This window comes from Sus scrofa, chromosome 13, assembly GCF_000003025.6.
Source record: "Sus scrofa isolate TJ Tabasco breed Duroc chromosome 13, Sscrofa11.1, whole genome shotgun sequence".
NCBI classification, from domain to species: Eukaryota; Metazoa; Chordata; class Mammalia; order Artiodactyla; family Suidae; genus Sus; species Sus scrofa.
The window spans coordinates 27,930,889-27,958,235 of NC_010455.5; the positions used below are offsets into that span (position 1 = coordinate 27,930,889).

At 42.2% G+C, this 27,347-nt stretch overlaps 1 protein-coding gene across 16 annotated transcripts; it reads left to right on the forward strand.

Moving 5' to 3' along the window:
- LOC100738134 (zinc finger protein 501) lies at positions 1-27,314 on the forward strand. Of its 16 annotated transcripts, none has more exons than XR_002338258.1 (4): positions 18,110-19,201; positions 19,552-19,641; positions 22,497-23,641; positions 24,526-26,137. XR_002338258.1 is itself a non-coding variant. In XM_021071738.1 (4 exons), the coding sequence occupies exon 4, from the start codon at positions 22,808-22,810 to the stop codon at positions 23,621-23,623; it is 816 nt and encodes a 271-aa protein (XP_020927397.1). In that variant the 5' UTR covers positions 18,760-18,831; positions 19,097-19,201; positions 19,552-19,641; positions 22,497-22,807; the 3' UTR covers positions 23,624-24,151. The 16 variants fall into 16 exon arrangements, 15 of the variants coding, with proteins under 15 accessions (XP_020927399.1, XP_013836993.1, XP_013836992.1 ...); XM_021071738.1 differs by lacking the exon at positions 24,526-26,137 and having other exon boundaries at positions 18,760-18,831; positions 19,097-19,201; positions 22,497-24,151; XM_021071740.1 differs by lacking the exons at positions 18,110-19,201; positions 19,552-19,641; positions 24,526-26,137 and adding exons at positions 1-127; positions 10,381-11,943 and having other exon boundaries at positions 22,863-24,151.

Sequence of the window (27,347 nt, forward strand, 5' to 3'; positions counted from 1 at the left end):
GGCCGCTGGTGACGCACTACCGGCCGCGCCACTGCTCTTACGGCCCGGCGGATGAGCCTGCGCCGTAGGTTTTCCTGTACGTCTGGAAGCCTGGTTGCCGCCCCGCGGGGAGCGCCCGGACCTCACGGTGAGCGGGCGGGGCCCAAGTGAGGGGAAAGTAGTGGCTCCTGGCCCGCCTCCACCGGGGCGATGGGCACAGGCTTGTGTAGGAAGCCCACCAGGACGTTGTTCTCCCCGGATTGCTGCCTCTGCCGGCGGCCTGACCTGTCTTGCAGCTTCATCCCTGCACTCTCCAGGCCTGGCACAGAGGACACGCCTAAGGATGGTGGAGTGAATGAATGAATGAATGAATGTTGATTGAGTGGGGGATAAATGATCAAGAGCTAGGACCCATGTTCGAAACGAAATCCCGGCAGCCATAGTTCTTCTGAATACCAGCCACTTCCCTCAGCTGCAGCTCAAACTGACTTAAGAGGAGAAGGCAAATAGTGTAAAGAGCACTGGCTAGGAAGTCTGGAGACCTGGGTTATAATTCCCCAGGGTACAGAGGCGATTTCTTCATCTCTAAAGTTGGACTGTCACTGCCTTCTTTTCTCTACAAAGCTCAGTTCATGGCATGTACATGTTAGCACTTATGAAAACGTTAATGTCTAACAGAAAAAATTTACTATCCATTACTTGCCAAATATTACATATAATTTAGAGGTGGGAATACAAAGTGAGTGACCTCGGAGCCTTGCCAAATGGGAAGAGGCTTCCATTGTAGTGTTAGAACATAGATATGTCAGCAGATTTCTGTGATAATTTAAGCCACTTTTATTTGTCACTTACCATGTACCAGGCACTGTTTGAAGCAGTTGTGTACTAACTAGTTTTTAATGAGGAAATTGAGGTGCGGAGAGACTAGATGGCTTATACAAGGACACATTGCAGCTAAGTGACCCAAGGCAGGAAAAGATGCAGCAGCCTGGATGAGTTCATTACCTAGGGCCGACAGGCAAGTCAAGAAGGGCTTCAGGAGTTCCCACTGTGGCTCAGCAGGTTAAGAACCCGACCTAGTATCTATGAGAATGCAGATTCAATTCTTGGCTTTGCTAAGTGGGTTAAGGATCAAGCATTGCCCCAAGCTGCGTAAGTTGCGCAGATGCAACTAGGATCTGATGTTGATGTGGCTGCGGCTTAGGCAGGCAGCTGCAGCTCCAATACAGCCCCTGGTCCGGGAACTTGCATTTGCCGCGGGTGTGGTCCTAAAAAGAAAAAAAAGAAAGAAAATGATAATTGTAAAAAAAAAGAAAGACTTCAGAGAAGGTACATTTAAGTGTGGTCTTATTGAAAGAATTGTGGTTTCATATTTTTGAAGAACCCCACCTGACTCTTCTAGAATCCATCAGCAAATTCTAGAGGGGTAGGGCAGTGGCAGCAGGGTGAAAACTTACAAGACATGAGAAGGAAACTGGATCCCTGTTAGTTTTAGCAAGATGAGGGTGGAAATATATATACACACACACACACACACACATACACATGCATACGTACACATACATACACATCCCTTTCCATAATACCTATTTCCTCCAGTGTAGATTCAGATAGGTCCTTTTAGCATTTTAAAATCACCAACAGATTATTCCACTTTATGCATTTGTGGAAGCACCTGTACATTTCCCTTCTGTGTAACTTAAAGGCCAAGGTGTCAGCAAACTAAGGCTCTTGGTCTATATTTGGTCTACCACCCGTTTTTGTAAAAGAAATTTTTTTTTTGTCTTTTTGCTATTTCTTTAGGCCGCTCCCGCGGCATATGGAGGTTCCCAGGCTAGGGGTTGAATCGGAGCTGTAGCCACTGGCCTACACCAGAGCCACAGCAACGTGGGATCCGAGCTGCGTCTGCAGCTCACGGCAATGCTGGATCATTAACCCACTGAGCAAGGGCAGGGACCGAACCCGCAACCTCATGGTTCCTAGTCAGATTCGTTAACCACTGCGCCACGACGCAACTCCTGTAAAAGAAATTTTATTAAAACACACAGCCAAGATCACTTGTTTACACATTGTGTAGTTCTGTTTTTGAACTATAGAGGCATAGTTTGCTAACTTTTGGCATAGGCGAACAACTCAGATGATCTAAGACTAGAAAAGACTGGTAGTCACCAACCTGTCCTCCAATATAATGATGCCTAACCCCTGTTGACTCCCCGCTATGTGGCAGATACCTTTATAAATGCTTATGTGAATTAACTCATTTAGTCAAGAGTTTCACAGAACCTTGGAGCTAGAAGGACTCATGGGTATTATCTAATTTGTCCCTTTTTTCAGATAACTTGTCACAATAGGCCTGCTCATTGTAGGCTGTGGTAGAGCAAAATTTTCTGATTCCCAGTCCAGTCCATTTTTCCACTTTGATCTTAATCTGAATGGGAAACCTGTACTGTATTCATTAGATGTGGCATTTAAATTTTTTTTTCCTTTTTGTGTTTAAACCCATGAGCCAGATCTCTCATTTTAAAATATTTTTCTGACTATAAAAGTAATTTATGTTTATTGTAGAAAAAATGAAATATGTAGAAAGATGTTAAAGACAAAGTAACTCATTAAATGACCAGTTGTTGACATTTTGGTGGGTTTTTCTCTGTCCTTTATTATGTGGGTGTTTTGTTTATATCTGTATATTAATAATAGTTTCCATTTACTGAATGCTTATTCAGTACTGGTACATATGTGCATATTTTTTGTTTTAGTATTTCGTAGTCTCCTGTTTTAACACAATGTATTTTCTCATGAATATTCTTGGAAAATATGACTCATAATCTATTATATTGGTATGCCTTTTTTTACAATTAATAATAATAACGTGATCTTTGTACATAAACTTCTGTGCTCATCTCTGATTATATTTTTTTCACTTTTTTTCTCAGATTACAGAGTTATTTATTTTTACAGAAAACTTCCTTTTTTTTTTTTGCTTTTTAGGGCCATACCCATGGCATATGGAAATTCCCAGGCTAGGGGTCCAATAGGAGCTGCCAGCCTACACCACAGCTATAGCAATGTGGGATCTGAGCCATGTCTGCAACTTACACCACAACTCATGGCAATGCCAGATCCTTAACCCACTGAGCGAGGCCAGAGATTGAGCTAGCAATCTCATGGTTCCTAGTCGGATTTGTTTCCACTGTGCCACGACAGGAACTCCATTACAAGAAGACTTTCAAACATTACAATAAGAAATGCCTTAAAACAAAAGTTTAACGTAGTCTTTTTCCTCAGAGATGATTGAGGCTAGAAATTTGATAGATATTCTGAGTGATTTAAGTTAATTTTTTAAAAATAAGGTAAAATATGGAGTTCCCGTCGTGACGCAGTGGTTAACGACTCCGACTAGGAACCATGAGGTTGCGGGTTCGATCCCTGCCCTTGTTCAGTGGGTTAACGATCCGGCGTTGCCGTGATCTGTGGTGTAGGTTGCAGATGCGGCTCGGATCCTGCGTCGCTGTGGCTCTGTTGCAGGCCAGCAGCTATAGCTCCGATTAGACCTCTAGCCTGGGAACCTCCATATGCCACAGGAGTGGCCCAAGAAATGGCAAAAAGACAAAAAAAAAAAAAAAAGTAAAATGTAAATAATTGAAATTTAGAAAATAGGAGAATCGTTCATAATTCATATCGTCATAGTGATGATTAATTTTCCTTCTTGGTTTTATTCAAATACATATTTTAGTATACATATATGATGTTAGGATGTAGTCGAAATTTTATTATCCCATGTTTCTTTCTTTCTTTTCTTTTTTTTTAATTTTTTGTCTTTTCTAGGGCTGCTCCTGCGGCATATGGAGGTTCCCAGGCTAGGGGTCTAATCGGAGCCATAGCCACCAGCCTACACCAGAGCCACAGCAACACGGGATCCAAGCTGCGTCTGCAACCGACACCATAGCTCAGGGCAACGCTGGATCCTTAACCCACTGAGCAAGGCCAGGGATCGAACCTGCAACCTCATGGTTTCTAGTCGGATTTGTTAACCACTGTGCCACAACGGGAACTCCTTTTCTTCCTTTTTAAAATTATTTATTTATTTTTTTTTTAACGGCTGCGCCTGTGGCATATGGAAGTTCCTGGGCTAGGGGTTGAATTAGAGCTGTATATGCAACCTATGCTGCATATTGCGGCAATGCTGGATCTTTAACCCACTGAGCAAGGCCAGGGATTGAACCGACATCCTCATGGACACTGTGTTGGGTTCTTAACCCACTGAGCCACAACGAGAGCTGTATTTTTTCCACTCGCATATAAGTATTTTTCCACATTGTTGTGTATTTTCATCTTCCATTATCTGATATCTATAATAGTTTCCATCTAGTGGAAGTACCAAGATTTGCTATGACTTGCTACCTTGTTAAGCTTCAGTGTCCATCAATAGAAATGCTGTGTTTTCCAACATACCAGGGTTTTTTTTTTTTTTTTAAACAGGTAACAAAATAATTCAGTTTGGTTCCCTGTCCCACCCCACCCCAAAAGTTCTTTTTTTGTGGAAAAGTTCTTAGAGTAGAATTAATAAGTTAAATAATACAGGCATCTTTATGACCTACTGATGTCTTTGAGGATCTTCTAAGATACACTGAAGTGGTATATGTCATAGAGATTGAGAATTTTATTTTCTGAGTTCTTCTGTCCTCAAAGCAGTGATCATGGTGTCCCAACAGCAACTCAGCCTACAACTTTAAGACCTAGTATATATCGTTAGATTGCCTCTAGAAAGGTAAAACCAGTTTACATTTCCACTAGTGGGATATGAGAAGCTCTTTCCCTGCACATTTGCCAGTTTTGAGTTTTAGCATTCAAAGGAAATTATCCAACTTGATATGAACATTGAGTCTTCATTCTTTCAGTTCCCATTTCTTTGTTTTTTCTTTTTTTTAGGGGGGCACATGTAGAAATGCCCAGGCTAGGGATCCAATCAGAGCTACAGCTACCGGCCTACACCACAGCTATAGCATCTTGGGATCTGAGCCACATCTGCAACCTATACCACAGCTCATGGCAATGCTGGATCCTTAACCCACAGAGCGAGGCCAGGGATCAAACCCTTCCTCATGCATACTAGTTGGGTTTGTTACTGCCGAGCCACAATGGGAATTCCAGTTCTCATTTCTTTGATCACTACTGAGGTGGAACTTTGTTTTAATATCTTTATTTGCGTTTTGTGATTTTTTTTTTTTTTTTTTTTTGTCTTTATAGGGCTGCACCCATGGCATTTGGAGGTTCCCAGGCTAGAGGGTCCAATCTTAGCTGTAGCCGCTGGCCTACACCACAGCCAGAGCTACACCAGATCTGAGCCACGTCTGTGACCTACACCACAGCTCACAGCAACTCTGGATCTTTAACCCACTGAGTGAGGTCTGGGATCGAACCTGCATCCTCATGGATACTAGTCAGGTTCATTAACTGCTGAGCCATGACAGGAACTCCGCCTTTTGTAATTCTTGGTGTATTTATTGCTGTGGCTGTGGCGTAGGCTGGCGGCTACAGCTCTGATTGGACCCCTAGCCTGGGAACCTCCATATGCAGTGGGTGCGGCCCTAAAAAGAAAAAAAGATAATCCTAATCCTAATCAATAATACACCCATTTTTCTATCAGTTCATCTTTTTTCTTTACTCAATAAAAAGAAGTCTTTTATCCATCAGCTCTGTTGATTCCTTGATTTTTTTTTTTTTTTTTTTTTTTGCTATTTCTTGGGCTGCTCCCATGGCATATGGAGGTTCCCAGGCTAGGGGTCCAATCGGAGCTGTAGCCACCGGCCTACGCCAGAGCCACAGCAACGCAGGATCCGAGCCGCGTCTGCAACCTACACCACAGCTCACAGCAACGCCGGATCGTTAACCCACTGAGCAAGGCCAGGGATCGAACCCGCAACCTCATGGTTCCTAGTCGGATTCGTTAACCACTGCGCCACGGCGGGAACTCCGATTCCTTGATTTATAAATCAAAATACTTTTCTTAGGTTGTCTGTCTTTTATTTGTATTTTAATGTAGAGACTATTGAATTCTGTGTCCAGATTTATCTGGCTTTGTCCTTTGTGGTTTGTGATTTTCTTCATAATGGTTAGAAAAGTCCATTGTGACCCTAAGATCAATAATTTATCAATATTTTGTTCTATAGTTTCTTCCTTCCTTCCTTTCCTTTTTCTTTCTTTCTTCCCCATACCTGTTGTAGTCATTCTGAGACCAGGGATTGAATCTGAGCTGCAGCTGCAATCTATTCCAGGCCACAAATGGAACCCAGGCTTCCACAGCGGTCCAAGCCACTGTAGTTGGATTCTTAATCCACTGCCCTACAGCAGGAACTCCTCATTTTTTTTATTTTTAACTCTTTGCTCAGTTTAGATATATTTTGGTATGTGATGTGAGGTAGGAATCTCACTAAGTGTTTCTCCAGATAGTTAAGTAATAGTTCCAACATAATTTGTGAGCAATCATTTTTTTTTATGATTAGGAATGCCAGTTTTTGGAGTTCCTGTAGTGACTCAGCAGAAACAAATCTGACTAGGAACCATGAGGTTGCGGGTTTGATCCCTGGCCTTGCTCAGTGGGTTTTAAGGATATGGCATTGCCATGAGCTGTGGTGTATGTCACAGACACAGCTTGGATCCTGCATTGCTGTGGCTATGGCATAGGCTGGCAGCTACAGCTCCGACTGGACCCCTAGCCTAGGAACCTCAATATGCAGTATTGGGGGTGGCCCTAAAAAGCAGAAAAATAAAAAAAGAATGACAGTTTTTGTCACATATTAAATTATTTTACTTATTTCTCTTAGGTAATTAAGAATCTTTAAAATCAAAAGCCAAACTTAAACTTCCTTATAAATGAATGTTTAGTTTTCCTGGCTACACTCATTTAATGATTTTATTGGTTATTCCCAGAATTTCAGTTACTCTCTTTATGACAAAAGGTATATATACAAATATTCAGCCCACACTTCTCTCTTCTGTTCCACATAAGTATGCCTGATATTTCAAATTGAATGTATCTTTTTTCCTCCCTAAACCAGTGTTCCCACTCTCACTAAAGGACGCTGTCATCACTCAAGCCCCAAACCAGCAAATTATCATTTTCTCCTTCTCCCACACATCTCCCTCAACTATTCCTATCCTGTAGATTTTTTTTTTCTTTTTAGGGCCACACCCATGGCATATGGAAGTTCCCAGGCTAGGGGTTGAATCAGGGCTGAATTGAATGCCCTGGCTTATACCACAGTACAGCAAGGCCAGATCCAAGCTGTGTCTGTGACTTATACCACAGCTCATGGCAACCTGGGATCCTTAACCCACTGAGCAAGGCCAGGGATCGAACCTTGTCCTCATGCATACTAGTCAGGTTCTTTACCACTGAGCCGCGACAGGAACTCCTTATCCTGTTGATTTTGTCTCTTAGTCAATCCAGTCCCCTTATTGGACTGCTGAAACAACCCCAAAAGGGTCTTCCAGCCTTCACCTTGCTTTCCACCCCTTGTACACAATTTTTCTCTGCATTATTAGCAGAAGGATGTGTGTGTGTGTGTGTGTGTGTGTGTGTGTGTGTGTGTGTGTGTGTGTGTGTGTATGTTTAATCATGTCATATCTTTTTCCAGATCCCTTTTATGGTTTTCTGCTCACTCTAGTGTAAATTCCTTAAAATAGTTTTCAGGGCTATATTTGATCTAGGCTTTGCTTGCCTCTGGCTTCCTATCTTATTTCTAGTGCCTGATTCTTTGGCCTTACTAGATCTCTTTCACTGAGCTTGATTTATCTGTTTTAACTCTCTGATATCTTTTCCCTCTGCACCCATCCAATTCTTATTTATCTCTTCTATAGGGAGGCTTTCTTTCCTAGATTAGATTAGATCACCTCTGCTCTACATTCCACAGCGCCCCATATTTCTACTTTTATAAATCCTATATTTGTAACTACTGGTTTAATGTCTTTGTCTAGCTGTGATATAAGCTCTGGGTAGGTGAGGCATGTTTGACTTTTTCTCTACTCTCAAGTTCTGATGATACCCAAACCCCATTCTATTTGATGAGTCTCTGTAGGAGGATTCAGCCCTGGGTCCACTTTATGTCCCTACTGTGGAAGAAGATAAGCAAATTCCAGAAAGTATCCTCTTAAACCTTTAAAACTCACCACAGAGGCAGAGACCTGATGAGAAGCCTACAGAGCAGCCTTATTATGTACTTTAGCAGACATCCTATTCCTTCATGCCTTCTGAGCTCTTAGTTGTGGTAAATCATCTGTCTGTCAAAAAAAAAAAAAAGAAAAAGAAAAAGAGATCATCTCTCTGTTTTCTGTTTCTCTTGAAATAATGCTTCTAATTCTTACTTCAGGGTTATATGGAGAGATTTTGGCCACAGTATGCAGCAGCTTGATGTGATCTCAGTTTCCAGACTAGGGGTTGGACCTGGGTCACAGCAGTGAACATACCAAGTCCTAACCACTAGGCCACCAGGGAACTCCCTGGAAAGACATTTTTGGATGAAGAGTTATGATTTTGACTTTACAAACACCAGGGACTCTACTATTTTTGCACTAAGTCAGAAATTATTTCATAATTATAATGTTTTTGTGTTTTTTGTGGGGTTTTGTTTTTGTTTTTGTTTTTTTTGTCTTTTTAGGGCTGCACCCACAGAATATGGAGGTTATGGAGGTTAGGCTAGGGGTCAGATTGGAGCTGCAGCTGCTGGCCTACACTACAGCCACAACATCACCAGATCCAGGCTGCATCTGCAACCTACACCAGAGCTCACAGCAATGCTGGATCCTTAACCCACTGAGTGAGGCCAGGGATCAAACCTGCATCCTCATGGATACCAGTTGGATTTATTTCTGCTGAGCCATGACAGGAACTCCTGAAGTGTTATTATTTTTTTTTAACTGCAGCCTATAGTCTTATATAGAGCTATGCTTGAAGAAAAAAATTTTAATTCATATAACATCTAGAAGAAAGGACAATCAGTGTACGTCTAGGTTGTATTAAATAAAGAGAAGTCCCTAACTACTGTCCCGCTCCTTGGCATATAGTAAAGGTGGGTGGATCAGATTTAATGCATTAGCATTGCTATGAGGCCATTTCCCCACACAACTTTTGATTATGACTTTTCATATAAGTTATTGTATAATGGACATAGTGCACTAATTGACATGAATATTCCTGTTCATTTCATAGTTATTTTTATCTTTATAAATAACATTCTGGTTTTATTTGTCAAGTGCTTGAGTATTTGCTGATATGTCAGTCTGTCTGACTGTCACTTCTTGAACAGCTGACCAATAGAGTTTGTGAACCTGGAAAGCTGGGAGTCCCCACCACCACCCTGACCCCTGGTGATGCATTCCCACTGCTTTCCTGATAGCTTCTGTGTGAGTTATCAGATAATATCCCTGGGCAACAGTCTTTCCTCATTTTTCTGTTTCCTGGGACAGTGATGTCCCCTCCCTACTCTTTTTTTCCCTATGAGCAGGGCTCCCAGTTTTCCAACCTTGAAGTCTTTTATAATCAAAGCAAAGAGAAGATTTGTGGATGTTGAATATGCAAGAAGCTAAAGAGAGAGAGATTGGCAGAGAGATTTGTGCAGGTGAGTGAGCAGGGGATCACTAGTGGAAGAAACAGGAGGGCTTTGGAATTTTTCAAGAGAAACTGAATGAACTCAGGAAAGACAATTAGCCTCTCCTTTATGGAGGTTAAGGGTGCATGTGGGTGACCATCTCATGATGCCAGCTTTTCCCTTATACTCATTTGCTCTCTTTGCCAGTATTTTTCACTTTTATATTCTCCCACTATCTACTATTTGAATATAAACCATCCATGTTTCCTGTCTTGTTCTAATCTTAGTCTGCAATTGTTTGTTTTTTGCCCTTTATCTCCCTTGTCTCTGATTCTCTTCCTTGGTGTCTGCAGCTGCTAATTCCTCATAAATTATGATCACTTACCCTAATGCAGCTCTCTTTCACCACTACAACTCTGAATTACTTGCCCCACTTGTTCTTATTGGCCCTTACTCAGAGGCCATTACTGGGACCTGTCGAAGTTAGGTCCCAGGGAGTTCCCACTGTGGCTCAGTAGTTAATGAATCTGACTAGGAACCATGAGGTTTCAGGTCCGATCCCTAGCCTCACTCAGTGGGTTAAGGATCCAGCGTTGCAGTGAGCTGTAGTATAGGTCACAGACATAGCTTGGGTCCCACGTTGCTGTGGCTCTGGTGTAGGGCTCCAATTAGACCCCTAGCCTGGGAACCTCCATGTGCTGCAGGAACGGCCCTAGAAAAGGCAAAAAGAAAAAAAAAAAGTTAACTCCCTATAACTTCAGGGGCTTCCATTCTGACCTTCACAAGAGATATTCACTCTGGTTGTTTCTTTCAGGTTGGGTGAACAAGCCTGCTCCAGAGCAGAATGGCTCTGAAACTGATTTGCCAGGGATAGTGGCAAAGAGATTCCAAAAGGATGAATACCAAGATTCTACATTTGAAGCAAAATATGTTTGTGAGAATATGAAGGAAAGCCCTCCCAGAGAGGTTCCAGGACCATGCATTTTCCAAGAAGGAGGTTTTGGGGAAATAACTCTTATCCACAAAGAAACACCTCCAGAAGTGATTAGCCAAGAATATAATTTTGAGAGAAGTTTGTTTTTGACCTCAAGCCTTGCTACACATCTCAGAGTTTCTACAGAAGAGAGCCTACATCAGTGGGAGACAAGTAGCATACACACCAATGAGATTTCAGACCAAAGTAAATGTCTGACCCTCTCTACAGAGAAAAAATCTTGGAAATGTAGTGAATGTGGAAAAACTTTTACTCAAAGCTCATCATTTACCCAACATCAGAGAACTCACAGGAGACCCTATGCTTGTGAGGATTGTGGGAAAACCTTTAGTCGTAGCTCATTCCTTGTTCGACATCAAAGAATTCACACTGGAGTGAAACCATATGGATGTGAGCTGTGTGGGAAAACATTTCGATGTCAATCATTTCTTACTCAACATCAGAGAATCCACACTGGAGAGAAACCGTATAAATGTAATGAATGTGGGAATTCCTTCCGTAATCATTCACATCTCACTGAACACAGGAGAGTTCACACTGGAGAGAAACCATATAAATGCAATAGATGTGGGAAGGCCTTCAGTCAGAACACACACCTCATTCATCATCAGAGAATTCATACTGGTGAGAAACCTTATTTATGCAATGAATGTGGCTCTTCTTTTCGCAAACACTCAAATCTTACACAACATCAGAGAATTCACACTGGAGAGAAACCCTATAAATGTGATGAATGTGCGAAAACTTTCCATACAAAGGCAAACCTCTCTCAGCATCAGAGAATTCATACTGGAGAGAAACCCTATAAATGTAAGGAATGTGGGAAAGCCTTTTGTCAGAGCCCATCCCTTATTAAACACCAGCGAATTCATACTGGAGAAAAACCCTATAAATGTAAAGAATGTGGCAAAGCTTTTGCTCAGAGCACCCCACTCACTAAACATCAGAGAATTCATACAGGGGAAAGACCCTACAAATGCAGTGAATGTGGTAAAGCTTTCATTCAGAGCATTTGCCTTATTCGGCATCAGAGAAGTCATACTGGAGAAAAACCCTATAAATGCAATGAATGTGGGAAGGGCTTTAATCAGAATACCTGCCTCACTCAGCATATGAGGATTCATACTGGGGAGAAACCCTATAAATGTCAAGAATGTGGGAAAGCCTTTGCTCACAACACATCTCTTACTGAACATCATAGAACTCACACTGGTGAAAAGCTCTATAAATGTAGTGAGTGTGAGAAAACCTTCCGCAAGTATGCACACCTTAGTGAACATTATAGGATTCACACTGGTGAGAAGCCTTATGAGTGCATTAAATGTGGAAGATTCTTCAGACATAGTTCAGTCCTTTTCAGACATCAGAAACTTCACAGTGGTGAATAAACCTGGGATTCAAGTTACAACAGTTTCTCTAGCGAGAGTGACTAGGAATCTGGCTGAGGGGAGAGGGACAGGAAGAGTTTCTGGGGGGAAGGAGAAGGAGCCTTGGATACTATGCTCAGAAGGGTATTTCCAGAAATGGTGGTGGGAACTTGGAGAATGCAGAGCCTACTCCAGGGGGGCATCTGGGAGTGCAGTTTCTTTTCAGAGGGTTCCCTGCTTCTTGCTGTTCCTCTCTCCCCATGGCACACTCCTGCCTGGGGGTGCCATTTGTTAAGTTAGCCCTGTGCTGCTTTTACCACACCCCCACCTCACCTCCCCAACTTGTCACTTGTGTTCACTGGCCAGTAGGCTGAGGTGCTTTTCTAAGCACTGATTGTCAGTGTGAAAGTGGGAGCAGTTCTGAGGTAGTGCTGAGTAGCCTGCAGATGGTCTGAGGCAGCTCTGACCATGCTACTGTGGGGAGGGTGCCCATCTGTGGAAGTGACCCCATAAAGGGGAGACAGATACAACTGAAAACAAAGAATCATCATTCATTCATCATCAAATAAAGGGATATGTAGCAAGAACTGGCAATTGCTACAGAAATGGTGAAAAAGGCTTTTACCAGGGTGAGGGAAATCTTTCCTGATCCTTTCAACATGGATGGTGATCTGGGGCTAAGAAGGAAATAAGAAGTCAAGAAAGACTTCTCTTGAATGTTCTCAGTGAGAAGCAAGTCTGATCTTTTCAGAGGGCCATGGAGAGAAAGACCTCACATCTGTCCCAGAGGAATAGTGGCTTACCCTGAGGGAAATGATTTGTGTAGGCTGCTAGTGATAAGGGGCCTCAGAGCAGGAAGCCTGCATATGCCTGTCCTGGACTAGACCATTCAGCTGTATCTTGTAAGTTTGGCTGGGCCACTAGTGTATAGGAACCAGAAGAGAAGGTTCTTTTAGATTTAATAGAGTGGGACTTGTTGTTAGCCTTTGGAGAGGGGAAAGCATTAATGATGAATGAAGTTAGCCTTTCAGGTTGGCTGGACTTGGGGGCTGCTCGACTGGTCCTTAAGAAAGCATTAGTGATGAAGTGATCAATATAATGGGGAAGGCTAGATTTTGTGTAATCATGGGATTGGTGGCTAAAACCAAAGATTCAGTAAATCTCAGATGGTTCTGCTTTTACTGGGACTTTTATTCCAGGATATTTACTCTTCCCTGTGGATTAGGAGTATCTAGGGGAACACTTCTCATGGGATGAATTTGGAAAGAAGTCTAGAGAGAATTACTTCTTTTTCAAATCCCTGAAAGTCAAGATAGCATGTTTTGCCATGATCATGATGGGTTTTTATTATTATTATTATTATTATTATTATTATTATTATTATTATTATCTTGAGAAAAAGGAAGAGCTTGTTTCCCTTGTATTTCTCCATTCCTTTTCATGTTCTTAAGTGCTACCCAGAGATTCAGCTCTGGAAGATTAAATGAGGATAGGCTTTGACTTGTATTCAAAATAGTTTCTATGCTCTGAAGTTTATATAGTTTTAAAAATATGACTATTAAAAAAACTAAAGTTAATTCTGGAATGGTTGGTTATTTGGAACTCAGCATTGATTTTTTTTTTCCAGAACAACTATTTTATAAGCATTGGTTTGAGCAATTACCAATATTGGGAATGTGTCAGAAATTAGACACATTTTTCCCTCTCCAGCAATAAAGATTATATTCTCAAATATGCCATAGGGCAATTCATAATTGAGTAAGTTAATATCTTTTGGGCAAAAATAACCCTATGAGAATTATATTTTATGCTCATGGAAAAAATATGTGGTCTACTGAAAGTAATGTCAATGTATTTATATTTCCTAAATGAAAAAACTATAGAATTTGTTGCTGGCACATTGTGAATGTTCAATTAATATTTATTTGTTGAATTAATATATTTTAATCAACTTTGACCACCAAAACTTTAGGAACTTCCTTATACATAATTATGCTAAGTATCTAATTTATGCTACTAGTTTTGGAGCCTTGAGTGGAGGATTAGAGAGGAAAGGGAGAGTTTTCTTGAGGAAGAAATGGGGAAACCTTAAGAGTGAAACTAGTTGTTAGAAAAATTTTCTAGGAGTTCCCATTGTGGCTCAGCAGGTTATGACCCCAACTAGTATCCATGAGGTTGCAGGTTTGATCCCTGGCCTTGCTCAATGGATTAAGGATCTGGCATTGCTGTGAGCTGTGGTGTAGGTCACATGCAGCTCAGAGCCCAAGTTGCTGTGGCCGTGTTGTAGGCCAGCAGCTGCAGCTCCAGTTCAGTCCCTAGCCCGGGAATTTCTATGTGCCACTAGTGTGGCACTGTAAAACAAAAAAAAAAAAAAAGAGAGAGAGAGAGAGAGAAGTTTTCTGTAATGGAATGAACACCACCGAGTTTTAATCCTCAGGTGCCATTTTCACTGGCTGGGGATTCAGGAAGAAAATCTATCATTTAAAAACTGCCTTACTTCCACATTCTCACACTTGGAGATACTTGCTCCTGATTTTCTCAGTTTCTGGCCCACTCCAGCATGGCCCTAGATCTAGGAATTGTTCTCTTCCTATCTTCCCTCATCATACCCAGTCCACCACCATGCCCTATTGACATTATTGCCTAAATATGGAAACCATCTCTACTGCTACTGCTTTATTCCAGTTCTCCAGATTACTTCCTAGGCTATTTTTCTCTTTTCCTAACCAGTCTTGCAGTTTCTTCTCTTTTTTGCCACACCCACAGGATGCAGAAGTTCCCGGGCCAGGGACTGAACCCATACAACAGTAGCGACCTGAGCCGCAGCAGTGACTATACTGGATCCTTAACACACTGAGCCACCAGGGAACTCTTGAGTCTTACAGTCTCTTCCCCCACTAGGCCGTCTTACACATTTCTTCTGGATGATCTTTGCAAGACACAGCTGATCTCTTTCTGAATAAATTTCTAGCCCCAAAAGGGGCAGCTGAAGCTCCTCATCTGGTCCATGCCTGCATCACCATTCTCAGTGGACATTCCTTGCACATCCTGTTCCATAGAGCAAATTCTTGTGACTCGTCATCACCAGTGATCTCTACTTTAGCACTTTTGCACATACTATTCCTTTTGCCTACTTCCCTTCCTTGCTTCTGCTGCCTGGGAGCCTCCCATTTGTCACTTAGGAATGTGCTCAGGCAGCATCTCTTCCTAGTTCTCTTTCACCTCACATATATTTTTAAATTATTTCTATATTTTGTACTTTTATCCCTTTATGTGTCATTTTAGGTTGTAATAGTTTATAAATCTTTCTCTTCCCACTGAACTGTCAGCTCCATTAGGGCAGGAGCCATGTGAAATTTACTCACCTCTGTATTCGGTCTCTGGCATTTAGTAGGTGCTCAATAAATATTTGTGGAAGCCAACTAAAATTGAGTCAGACACTTCTCCATGCCCATCTACAGGTTGTGACTTAGGTCCCCAGTTACCAGCAGAAAGGCATGGTGAATACATGAGTGTGTCATGAAGTGTTTGCCATAAGCAAGTATTCTGAACCTTTCCCCAAGGAACAGTGTTTGGTCCACTCTGATACAGAGAGGATCTCAAAAGAAAGAGTAAGGTGTTCACATTGTGCCTCAGCAGTTTAAGTACCCAACTAGTATCTGTGAGGATGTGGGTTCAGTCCCTGGCCCCTTCTCATTGGGTTAAGGATCCACATTGCCATGAGCTGCAGTATAGGTTGCAGATGCAGCTTGCATGCTGGCCAGCAGCTGCAGCTCCAATATGACCCCTAGCCTGGGAACTTCCATATGCCCCAGGTTCAACCATAAAAAAAAAAGTTATCTGTAGCAAAAATTTTTTGTTTTGTTACAAACTAGGCATTCAATCAACAGGAAGAGGAAAATGCATGCAGCTGCAGAAGCACTGCTCTGTCAATTGGAATATCCATGAAACGAGATAGACAAGAGTTGAGCAATGATGCTCACCTTGCAAGAGAGCAATTGAGTTTGGAAACCCTAACATGGAGGCACTTCCTGAGCTCCTGGCTTTCCTTGGGGTCTGGAGTGATGAAGGAATGTGTTGCTTATACTCAGTGTGCTGAAATGTAATTTGGGACTTCAGAAGGACGCAGAGGTGAGGCCACATGAAATCCTGAAAACAACAAAAGGGAAAACAGAAAGATGGTTGGATTTGCCCAAGGTCACACAGCTAGTGTCATGTGCAATTGAAAATTCCAGTGTCCTATCTTGCTTTTTTCTCAGATTTCTCTTATTTGTTGTACCTCTGTTCCATGATGCCTCTTTACTTCTGTCTCTGATAACCTACTCTTGAGAATGGGAGGAGTTCACTTTAGATTCAGAAGCTTTCTGGCCCTCAGGATCAGACTTTACTGCATGTAAGTGAGGGTGAAAAATAAATTGATTTTGCATTTGATCCCATCCTCCCACATAATGCAGACATCTAGTTTTGACCCCACATAACTCCAGTTTCACTCTCTTGCAGCAGATTTTAGTTTTGTGGAATGTTTTTGGTGTCCATCCCTCCACTTCTCATTGAAAAGCTGATCCAAAATTGCAGTTAAGCCTCAGATTCCTGTTTATAGTAACCTTTTCTGCCTCGCATACCCCACTCCAGGGTTAGTTTCTATCCAGCAGAGCATGCTGATTTAGAGATTCTTTGAAGCCTTAAAGGGGGAAAGTGAGTAGTCCTAGGCTGTTTAGCATGCGGGATGTTAGGGCTATGGCTGAAGAACTTGCTATCTGATTCACAAGAGGTGCTGAAGAGGTTCTAATTCACAAGAAAGGGAACTCAACATTGTTCCCTGGTATGTCAGCTGATAGTTCTACAAAGGGTCCCCTTTTATTTATTTAGTTTTGTCTTTTTGCCATTTCTTGGGCTGCTTCCTCGACATATGGAGGTTCCCAGGCTAGGGGTCAAATTGGAGCTGCCAGCCTACGCCAGAGCCACAGCAATGCAGGATCCAAGCCGCATCTGTAACCTACACCACAGCTCACGGCAACACTGGATCCTTAGCCTACTGAGCAAGGCCAGGGATCAAACCTACAACCTCATGGTTCCTAGTCGGATTCGTTAACCACTGCACCACGACGGGAACTCCCAAAGGGTCCCCTTTTAGCTGCAGATGGTTAGTGTAAGTTTCAGTATGGCATCTGCACTCCTGTTTTCAGCCTCCCAGTTGGACCTCATTTTGGAAAATCAGCTCATCTGGAAATTTGAGAAGGTAACTCTCCTGCTGCATTTCACTCATTTATAAAGCGTGTACTGAGTACCAACTTTTGTACTCTAGGAATATGATGGTAACCAGATAGTCCTATATTCCTGAGTTTGCAGATCAGTAGGAATGCCTTGAAGTGGGTCAGTTGCCCACTGCTCTTGGCTTCAACCCTGGAATACATTTGTTGGGGTGAGCCTTTGTGCACAAATATTTCCTGAAGGAGGTTCAGCAAGATCTAAAGTTTTGCAAAAGGGCACAGGGGTGATACTTTGAAGGCTGGAAAGGTCCTGGAAGCCAATGCAGTCATTGGGGGCTGGAGCTGTGACTTGGGAAATATGATAGGAAGAATATTTACTAAGCTTTTTTGTGGTTTTTTTTTTTTTGGTTGTGCCTGTGGTATGTGGAAGGTCCTGGGCCAGGGATGGAACCTGCACCTCAGCAAGGACTCCGGGGCCATTGCATTGAAAATGCCAGATCCTTAACCTGCTGTGACACAAGGGAACTCCTATTAATTTTTTTCTTTTTAGGGCCACATCTGTAGCATATGGAAGTTCCCAGGCTAGGGATTGAATTGGAGCTGCAGCTTCCAACCTATGCCACAATCATGGCAACACCAGATCCAAGCCATATTGGCAACCTACACTGCAGCTTGTGGCAACGCAAGATCCTTAACCAACTGAGTGAGGCCAGGGATTAAACCTGCATCCTCATAGATATTGGTCAGGTTCTTAACCCACTGAGCTGCAGCAGGAACTCCATCATTATTTTTAAGTACCAAAAAATTTTTTTTGTCTTTTTAGGGCCAAACCCACAGCATATGGAGGTTCCCAGGCTAGAGGTCTAATCAGAGCTACAGCTGCTAGCCTACGCCACAGCCACAGCAATGCCAGATCCCAGCTGCCTCTGCGACCTACACTACAGCTCATGGCACTGGTTCCTTAACCCACTGAGTGAGGCCAGGGATGGAATCTGTCCTTATGGATACTAGTTGGATTTGTTTACACAGAGCCATGATGGGAACTCCTGTACCAGAAAATTCTTGGTAATTTACATGAACTATCCTCATTTAATCCTCACAAAAACCATTTAAAATCTAGTATCATTAACATCTTTGTTTTACAAGTGAAGGAACAGGCATACAGAGAGAACTTAACGTGCCCAAGTTCTTACACTGAGAATCTGGGACTAAAAGCAGAGCTTTTGTCTTTTGCCTGATTGTTGAACAAGATCCAGAAGCAGTAGGGTAAGCGGGGTTCCTGTGAGGCCAAGTATTTGGCAGATGAGAATGTGTTTAAGTAAGGTCGAAGCCAGCTTACAGGAAAACCTTTAGAAGACCTCCAACAGACCGTGCCATGGAAGAGTTTTTAGGAAGATAAATTTGATCCGGCTGCCGGGTGAATTCATGGGTAGTGAGAGCTCCTTGTGGCGGCTTCTATCCCCTCGCTTGCTGTTCAGCCTCCTTATTCCAGGAACCGGTATAGTGACACAGGTTTGCAACGGTTTCTGGTTGCTGGAAGTGGCAGCGGAAGCCCCTCCTTCTTCCTAGGGAGGAGCCGGCTGCGGTTGCTGGCGAGGCACGGCGTGGCGCGGACAGGTGACGTCACTCCCCCAGGGAGTGCGCAGACGCGGGAAGGTGGAGACTGTTGCCGGCCGCCGCGTGGAGAACGCCTGGTGAGCGGAGTCAACCGATCCTGGCTGCAGCTGGTCGAAGAAGGAGCGCAGCCGCTTGCAGCACTTTTTCCTTCCGGGCGAGCAGGGTCCTTTGGAGCTGGATTAGGGAGCCCGAGGCTCGGGGCCCGGGTCGGCTCGCCCTGGAGAGAGAGGAGAGGAGGCTGTTCGAGAGCTCTGGTCTGGGAGTGGGGAGGCCCGGGTTCCATTTTTGTGCACTTGGGTGAGAAAGCAAACTCCTGAGTTCCTTGGGTTTTCTGAGTTCCAGAAGCGAATACTATTCTCCGCTTTGCTGCTTGACGAAGGCTTGCAGGCTGAATGAGTAAACGCGCAAGTTATCTCAAGTTTTTCTTCCTCTCCAGCAGCAGAACAGGTGATATATAAAGACATGCAGGTTCAGTAATAGTTTAACAGCAGGTACTATTTACTGAATGCTTAGCAGTCAGTATTCTTCTAAATGCGTTTCATGTGTTAACTCATTTATGCATCATCACAACTCTGTTAAGTAGTTATTATCGGCGTCATTTAACATTTGAAAAAAAAATGGAGCGCAGAGAAGTAAATTGACTCAATAATTGGTGGGACAGGGATTCAAACCCAGAGATTGCTGGCTCCGAGCCGATGCTAGATCACTCTTCAAGTTTAGTTGAGGAAGACTGGATATAATCAGAGTATTAAACACAGTAGAAAGTGCTACAGTAGAGACGTGTGAAATTCTTTCAGAACGTTGAAGAAGTGCCTTGGAAACGTGAAGAAAACTTTTCCACAAGGAAGAGGTGTGGTGGTTCCTACTTGACCTGAATTTTAAAATTGGTTAGTAGTGTGACTTAGTCTTACTAGAAGTTTGAAGATTGTTTAGTGTCAAGTAAGAGGTGCTAGTGGGTTTGGATGGATTAGACTGCAAACTGAGTCCCTACATTTTGATGCAGTGTTCTTTGCTATCTATTCAGAGGGATTGTTAAAACCTTTCATCTTTGGAGGGATTCTTAACATCTTCCACCTGCTTTTTGTTGGAGAGTCTGCTTTACGCAGAGGCAGTCTTATTTTCCTGAAATTCATCTACCTCTTATAGTGGAGACTAACTGCTGGGGTGTTGCCCTGTTGTTCACTCAGCCTATTTTTAGCAAGAGGTCATCTCACCGCTTGATACTAGTAGCTGCTCAGTTAGTACTTTTCATATAAATGAATTGAATCCATTGTTGCACAGCCAGTTAAGGGTCCAGTGTTTTCACTGCAGTGACTCTGGTCTCTGCTGTGGTATGGGTTCAGTCCCTGGCTTGGGAACGTCCACATGCTGCCAGGTGTAGCCAGCATAAATTAATTAAAAAACTGAAGAACCAGCTTCAGTCAAAAAGGGACTAGAAGGCTTGATTTCAGGTTTGTGCTCTTTTCCTGTATGTTTTTAGAGTCAAAGAATCACAAAATGTTGGTACTAGAGAAATCTTTTATTTAATTAAAACATTTATTATTATTACTGTTGTTGCTTTGTAGGGTTGCACTCCCACAGCATATGGAGGTTCCCAGGCTAGGAGTAGAATTGGAGCTGTAGCCGCTGGCCTACACCACAGCCACAGCAATGCAGGATCCGATCTGCGTCTGTGACCTACACCCACAGCTCACGGCAATGCCAGATTTTTAACCCACTGACTGAGGTCAGGGATCCAACCCACAACCTCATGGTTACTAGTTGGATTTGTTTCTGCTGCACCACAATGAGAACTAGAGGAATTTTTAGATATCATCTAGTTTTTTGCTTCACAGATTTAAAAAAAATGACAGTTGAAATTGAGTGATTTGCTTCAGGTCATTGAACAGTTAGTGGCAGAGCGAAAACTAGAATCCAGACCTCTTGATTCAGTCCAGTGCTTGTCTCACTGCCTTCTAATGTAGTCTTTGATTTTTGATGTCAGTGGCTTCTCCCTTAGGTGTAGAGGTTGGGGTGGGGTGCTTTGGGCTCCATTCTTCTGTGGAGGAATTTTTATGTCAGGGTGCTTGGTCCTTAAGAGCACCTACCCTCTTCTTTGTGCATTATCATATTGCACTTTTTTTTGTCATTGGTAATACTCTCCTAGGAAAACAGTGACATTCTTTCATACAGACTTAAAACAGTCATTTGGTTATGTGGTGCCTGAATATCCATTTTTCGATTGTCCACCTTTATTGAGGGCATCGCGTTCAACGTTTAATGCTATTAAGATCATCTAAGTAGTCTACTCTTTCTGCATTTCTTTGCTTTCTAAGAAGTTTCCTGATGACAGTGATTTGGTTTCTACACAGTTTTTCTCTACTGGAGAGAATGTCTTAACCAACTGAACATTAAGCATAAAAATTTTTTGGAGTTCCCACTATGGCACAGTGGGTTAAGAATCCAATTGCAGAGGCATGCTGCAGAGGCATGGGTTTGATCCATGGCCTGGTGTAATGGGTTAAAGGATCTGGCTTTGCTGCAGCTTCAACTTGGATTCAATCCTTGGGCTAGGAACTTCCATATGCCATGGTGCAGCCATTAAAAGGATTTTTTTTTTCATTGTAAATTGGTAAAACAACTTTCTAACTTTGTGTTTTCTACATCATTCTCCTTGTGAATTTGATTGATACATATCAGGTCCCGAAGGATTTTTTTTGGCTTCGCAGGTGAGGGCCAGATCCTGGACCATGATGCTGTAGTGAAGTCACTGTCCAATGGGGGCTTCTTCCCAAAGACCACCTCTGTCTTATTTTATTTATTTATTTATTTATTTTGTCTTTTTCTAGGGCCGCTCCTGCGGCATATGGAGGTTCCCAGGCTAGGGATCTAATTGGACTGTAGCCGCCAGCCTACACCAGAGCCACAGCAACGCAGGATCTGAGCCATGTCTGTGACCTACAGCACAGCTCACGGCAACGCCAGATCCTCAACCCACTGAGCAAGGCCAGGGATTGAACCTGCAACCTCATGGTTCCTAGTCGGATTCGTTAACCACTAAGCTATGACAGGAACTCCTTGTCTTATTTTTATGTAAAAACAAGACAGTGGTATTTTATTTTCTTTCATTAAGCAGAACTCTAGTTTTCAAACTGAGAGATTTCCAGGTTGTACCTAGAGGGAGAGCAATAGATGCTGAATGTTTTGGAGAGAAAGAGAGGTCCAAAGAGACACCTATCAGGGTGATGGAATAAGGAAGGATTGGTGAGATGGACCTAGCAAAAGTTACATCCTGGATCACCTTTGAGATCTTGAAAGAGAAACTCTTCAGTTATCACTAGCCTGCCAAGATACTGCTTATAGGTAGCCAAAGGAAATAGATTTTCACCTATTTTTTGAGGAGTAGAGACTATAGGTATGTAGTATTTGTCCCCAACACTTAATTTGCTCAACATTATTATACTTACCCTTTCACATTCTCCTACTGTTTGTCACTCTAAATGATCCTAAATTACCTGGATCACCTTTTAGAATTTGAGTGTTTTAGAAGCAATCACAATAGGGAATTTTATAGATTTCTGAAGACCTGTCACTACTTAATCTCTTTATCCTTATCATCAGTTCTAATCTTTTTTTTTCTTTCCCCCAGGTCATTATGATATCCTTTCTCTATTATTGAGAAAAGAATAAAAATCAGGATTCCACTATGCAGGTCCCCTGTTTTGCATGGAGGACATTTTCATGAAAAGATTTTTTTTTTCAGGCAAGAAGACCAAGCCTGATGGCACAGTGTTATATGACTTGAAGAAGATGTGAAGGGTCAGAGAGCCTGGCCATCAGGGGTTCCCATTAGGAGAAGTTCAAGATGCATGCTGAACAAGGACTAGGATGGGAAATCCTGCAGGAATGACTGGGAGGATACCAGGTGCACACAGACCTTTCTCAGGAGAACAGTGTTACCCTAAGGATAATAATCTTTCAGAAAGTACCTTGTGAGTACTGTGATTTTGAGAGAAAGTTTCCTCTATATTGGAACCTACTGGAGAGCTACCCCTTCATTGTGTTACAAGCACCATGAGTTCCAGTCAGATTTTATTGCAACTGAAACATCAGAGACTTAACAGGCATAAAAAACCGTTGAAGTGCAGTGAATGTGGAAAATTCTTTACTCAGAGATCATCTCTTACCCAGCATGAAAGGATTCACACGGGAGAGAAGCCATATATATGTACCAAATGTGGAACTTGTTTCCGTAAACAATCAAATCTTACTCAACATCTGAGGATTCATACGGGAGAGAAACCTTACAAATGTAATGAATGTGAGAAAGCCTTTCAAACAAAAGCAGTCTTGGTCCAGCATCTGAGAATTCACACTGGAGAGAAACCCTATAAATGCAATGAATGTGGCAAAGCCTTTTGTCAAAGTCCATCTCTTATTAAACACCTGCGAATTCATACTGGAGAGAAACCCTATAAATGCAGTGAATGTGGCAAAGCCTTCAGTCAGAGCATATGCCTTACTCGTCATCAGAGAAGTCATTCTGGAGCTAGACCTTATAAGTGCAATGATTGTGGGAAAGCCTTTAATCAGAGTGCATGCCTCATGCAGCATCAGAGAATCCACTCAGGAGAGAAGCCTTATACATGTACCAAATGTGGTAAAGCCTTCACTCAGAACTCTTCCCTTGTTGAACATGACAGAACTCATACTGGAGAGAAACTTTATAAGTGTAGTGAGTGTGAAAAAACCTTCCGCAAGCAAGCACACCTTAGTGAACATTATAGGATTCACACTGGAGAGAAACCCTATGAATGTGCTGTCTGTGGGAAAGCCTTCAGGCACAGCTCAGCGCTTGCTCGACATCAGAGGCTTCATGCTGGAGAATAAAACTTGGATATAACCATGGTAAAAAGACGTGTGAAAACACATTTTTTTTTTTTTTTTCTAAATTCTTAGGAGCCAAGGACTTAGTCTTCAGCCGAGATGGCTGTTTTGTTTATTGAGCAAGAAGAACTCCTAAAATTTAAGAAAATAGACTTAGAACTAGATAGTCTTGAGTTTGATGCCTTCTCTGCCATGTGATGGGTGGATGACCTTACCTCTCTGAGCCTCAGTTTTTCCCATCTCCCCCGAAGAATAATTAGGATTCTTACTAGGTTTGTCTTGAGTATAAAATGAATTGAATATAATAACTAACTGCCATTAATTAGTTTTGAGTGACAGATGTTCCAAAAGTTTATAAATCTGCTTATTGTAAACAAAATTTGATTAGGGTGTTTTTTGTTGTTTTTCTCTGTAATTGGGCTATAATTTCATGCTTAATCTATAGAACACTATTTAAATGATAACATAAACATTTAAATAGAAGAAAATATTTAAGACTCATTTATCCTTAATAAAATTCAGATTTTTTTTTGTCTTTTGTCTTTTTGCCTTTTCTAGGGCAGCTCCCTCGGCATATGGAGTTTGCCAGGCTAGGGGTCTAATTAGAGCTGTAGTTGCTGGCCTATGCCACAGCCACAGCAACGTGGGATCTGAGCCGCGTCTGCAACCTACAGCACAGCTCACGGCAACCCCAGATCCTTAACCCACTGAGCAAGGCCAGGGATGGAACCTGCAACCTCATGGTTTCTAGTCGGATTCGTTAACCACTGAGGCATGATGGGAACTCCTAAAATTCAGATTTAATCAGAGAAAAAATAAATTGGGATTCGGGTGGACATTTTGGTTACTCTGAAGAGCTTTATGTACAATTTTTTTTTTTTTTTTTTTTTTGGCCATCCCTGCAGCAGGCAGAAGTTCTGGAGCCAGGGATCAAACCTGTGCCACAGCAGCAAATTGAGCCACAGCAGTCTCCATACTTTTGCCTGTCTAGAACATTCTGTCATTGGAATTGTATAGTACTTTTTGATTTGATTTCTTTCACTTAGTAATACAGATTTTAAGTTTCTCCCTAACTTTTCATGGCTTAATAGCTCATTTCTTTTAGGTGTGCAATAAACATTCCATTGTCTGGATGTAACAGTTTATTTATCTGTCTCCTGAAGGATATCTTGGTTGTTTCCAAACTTTGGTAATTATGGATATAGTTGCCATAAACATCTGTGTTCAGGTTTTTGTGTGGACATAAGTTTTCAAGTTCTTTGGGTACATACTTAGGGGTGCAGTTGTTGGGTCATATGGTAAAAGTATGCTTAGTTTTGTAAGAAAGCACCAAACTGTCTTCCAAAGTATCTGATTATTTTTGCATTCCCACCAGCAGTGGGAGTTCCTGTTGCTCCACATTCTTCTTAGCTTGGTGTTGTCAGTATTCTGGATTTTAGCCATTCTGATAGGTATGAAATGGTAGTTTATTGTTTTGTGTTTCCCTGATGGCACATGAGGTAGAGCATCTCTTCTATGCATATTAGCCACATGTATATTTTCTTTGCTAGTCTTTGAGGAAGCATTATATGTTTAGGATGTTTCCCCATTTTTCACTGGGTGTCCAGCCTCTGTTGCCCACAGTTTACAGAGGACCTTCTCTGGGAGGTAAACAATACTGCTGCAGTTGCACCAGATACACAGCTTGACTTGGTGACTCAGGGAGAAGCAAGTGCAAAGGGAAAACTGACTATGTGCCATAATCTCCTCAGGGGGATAGGGAAGGAGGGGGAAAGTGTACTGGTAGACAGCTGGATTGGTGTAGGGAGAAGGCTGGGAAGGACAGGGTGTCAAGAGAGCAGGACAGCAGTTTGTATTCTAGGATGGTACACTGAGGGTTTTGAAGGATTCAGGCTCTGGAGAGAATGGAGGCTATGCTGGGATTAGTAGTAAGAGAAGTTATTGCTAGACTTGGGAGAATTTGGGGAAATAGCTATAAAAATAAAAAGTTCAGGTTTCTGTCCTTCAGCTGAAAAACTTGGCTAGCTCTGGGACCAGGATTGTGTTAGCTGTTGCTAGTCTTTGAGGAAGCATTTAAATCAATGACAGTAAATAAGTGGTCCTTTCTTACCTGAGCTTCTGAGACCATTTATGCCTAAATCATGTTAAACCTGGGGCTACTGTTAGCCTAGAATGTGGGGAAATAGATTCCTAAACTCAGGCCTGGACAGATTCCTTCTCTCTAGCCTTTCTCCTATCTGAAAGACTTCATGCATGACTCAATCAGGAGAAGAAATAGGATGGTGAGAGTAGATGTCAGTCAAAAAACTGCTTCCGTAGCAGCATGAGGCTCAGAAAGCAAGAACCTCTGGAGAGGACCCAGGACTGGAGAAAGGGCCAGGGGGTTTGAAAACTCCGAAGACAGGAGTTCTTTGTGGTGTCTAACTGGTTAAGGACCCAGTGTTGTCCCTGTAATGGCTTGGGTCACTGCTGTGGCATGGGTTTGATCCCTGGCTTGGGAACTTGGCAATGCTGCCAGTGCAGCTAAAAAAAAAAAAAAAAAAAAGATAAATTGCAAAATTTAAGATCTTTTAAACAGTTTTTCACATGTTTAAATTTTTCATTTTCTCTCTAATAGGTTTTATCAGTATTTCTCAAATTTGAGTGACAGAGAATGCTGGGCCCTACCCACAAAATTTCCAATTCTCTGGCAAGGCCTGCAAATTTGTATCTTCAGGTTCCCAGGGGTGCTGATGCTGCTTGTTCAGGATCCACACTTTGAGAACCACTGGTGTATTTTTATTTTTATTTGGTTGTGCCCACAGCATATAGAATTTCCTGGGGCAGGGATCGAATCTAAGCTGCAGTTGTGACCTAACACCACAGCTGCGAAAGTGCACGATTTTTAACTTACTATGCTCACCAGGGATTGAACTCATGCCACTGCTACCTGTTTTTTTTGTTTGTTTTTGTCTTTTAATTTAGAGAAACGCTCATTCTAACTACATTTATTTTGCTTTTAATATGTTAGGTACTACTCCTGGTACCGAGGACAGTCTCTGTACTAAGAGTCTTTGCTGTCAAGACTCCTACCTGCAGATACTAAGATATATTAAAATTTATAGTGATGAAAGTGATAAAAGAACAGATATAGCAGTGACACAGATGAGAAAAAACCCTGGCTTTTATAACAAGTGAGTATACATTAAAGACAGTAGTGTGGAATGGCTTCAGGACTAGTTTGTGTAATTCAGAGAGCCTATTTCAGGACTTGCTAGCCCACTCAAATGAATCACTTCTGAAGATTCTCTGCATTGTCTTAAAATGGAGGAAAGATAGATGTGACACCAAATTTATAATTTCTAACTGATGTGACTGGTGAAGAATGGGATCTTTTGTCTTTTTAGGGCTGTACCCGCGGCATATGGAGGTTCCCAGGCTAGGCGTAACCACAGCTCAAATCAGAGCTGTAGCCACAGCAACGCCAAATCCGAGCCGTGGTCTGTGACCTACACCACAGCTCGTGGCAACGCTGGATCCTTAATGCAGAGCGAGACCAGGCATCCTTGTGGTTACTAGTCAGATTTGTTTCTGTTGAGCCATGAAAGGACCTCCTCAAGAATGGGATCTTGACAAGTCTTCAGTTTGGGTTGTCAGTTATAAAGAAAACTCAGGTAACACGTAAAAAAGTTTAACTTCCTTGTAAATCAAAGAAAATGCCAGTTAAATTTATTAAACACTGTTTTCA

What these genes read in the sequence shown, in the direction of transcription:
- LOC100738134 (XM_021071740.1), top strand. Translation starts at nt 52, where the DNA reads ATGAGCCTGCGCCGTAGGTTTTCCTGTACGTCTGGAAGCCTGGTTGCC. An exon ending in GGGAGCGCCCGGACCTCACG is followed by an intron (nt 128 to 10,380) that starts GTGAGCGGGCGG and finishes TGTTTCTTTCAG; the next exon opens with GTTGGGTGAACAAGCCTGCT. An exon ending in TCAGAAACTTCACAGTGGTG is followed by an intron (nt 11,944 to 22,862) that starts AATAAACCTGGG and finishes TTAACAGGCATA; the next exon opens with AAAAACCGTTGAAGTGCAGT.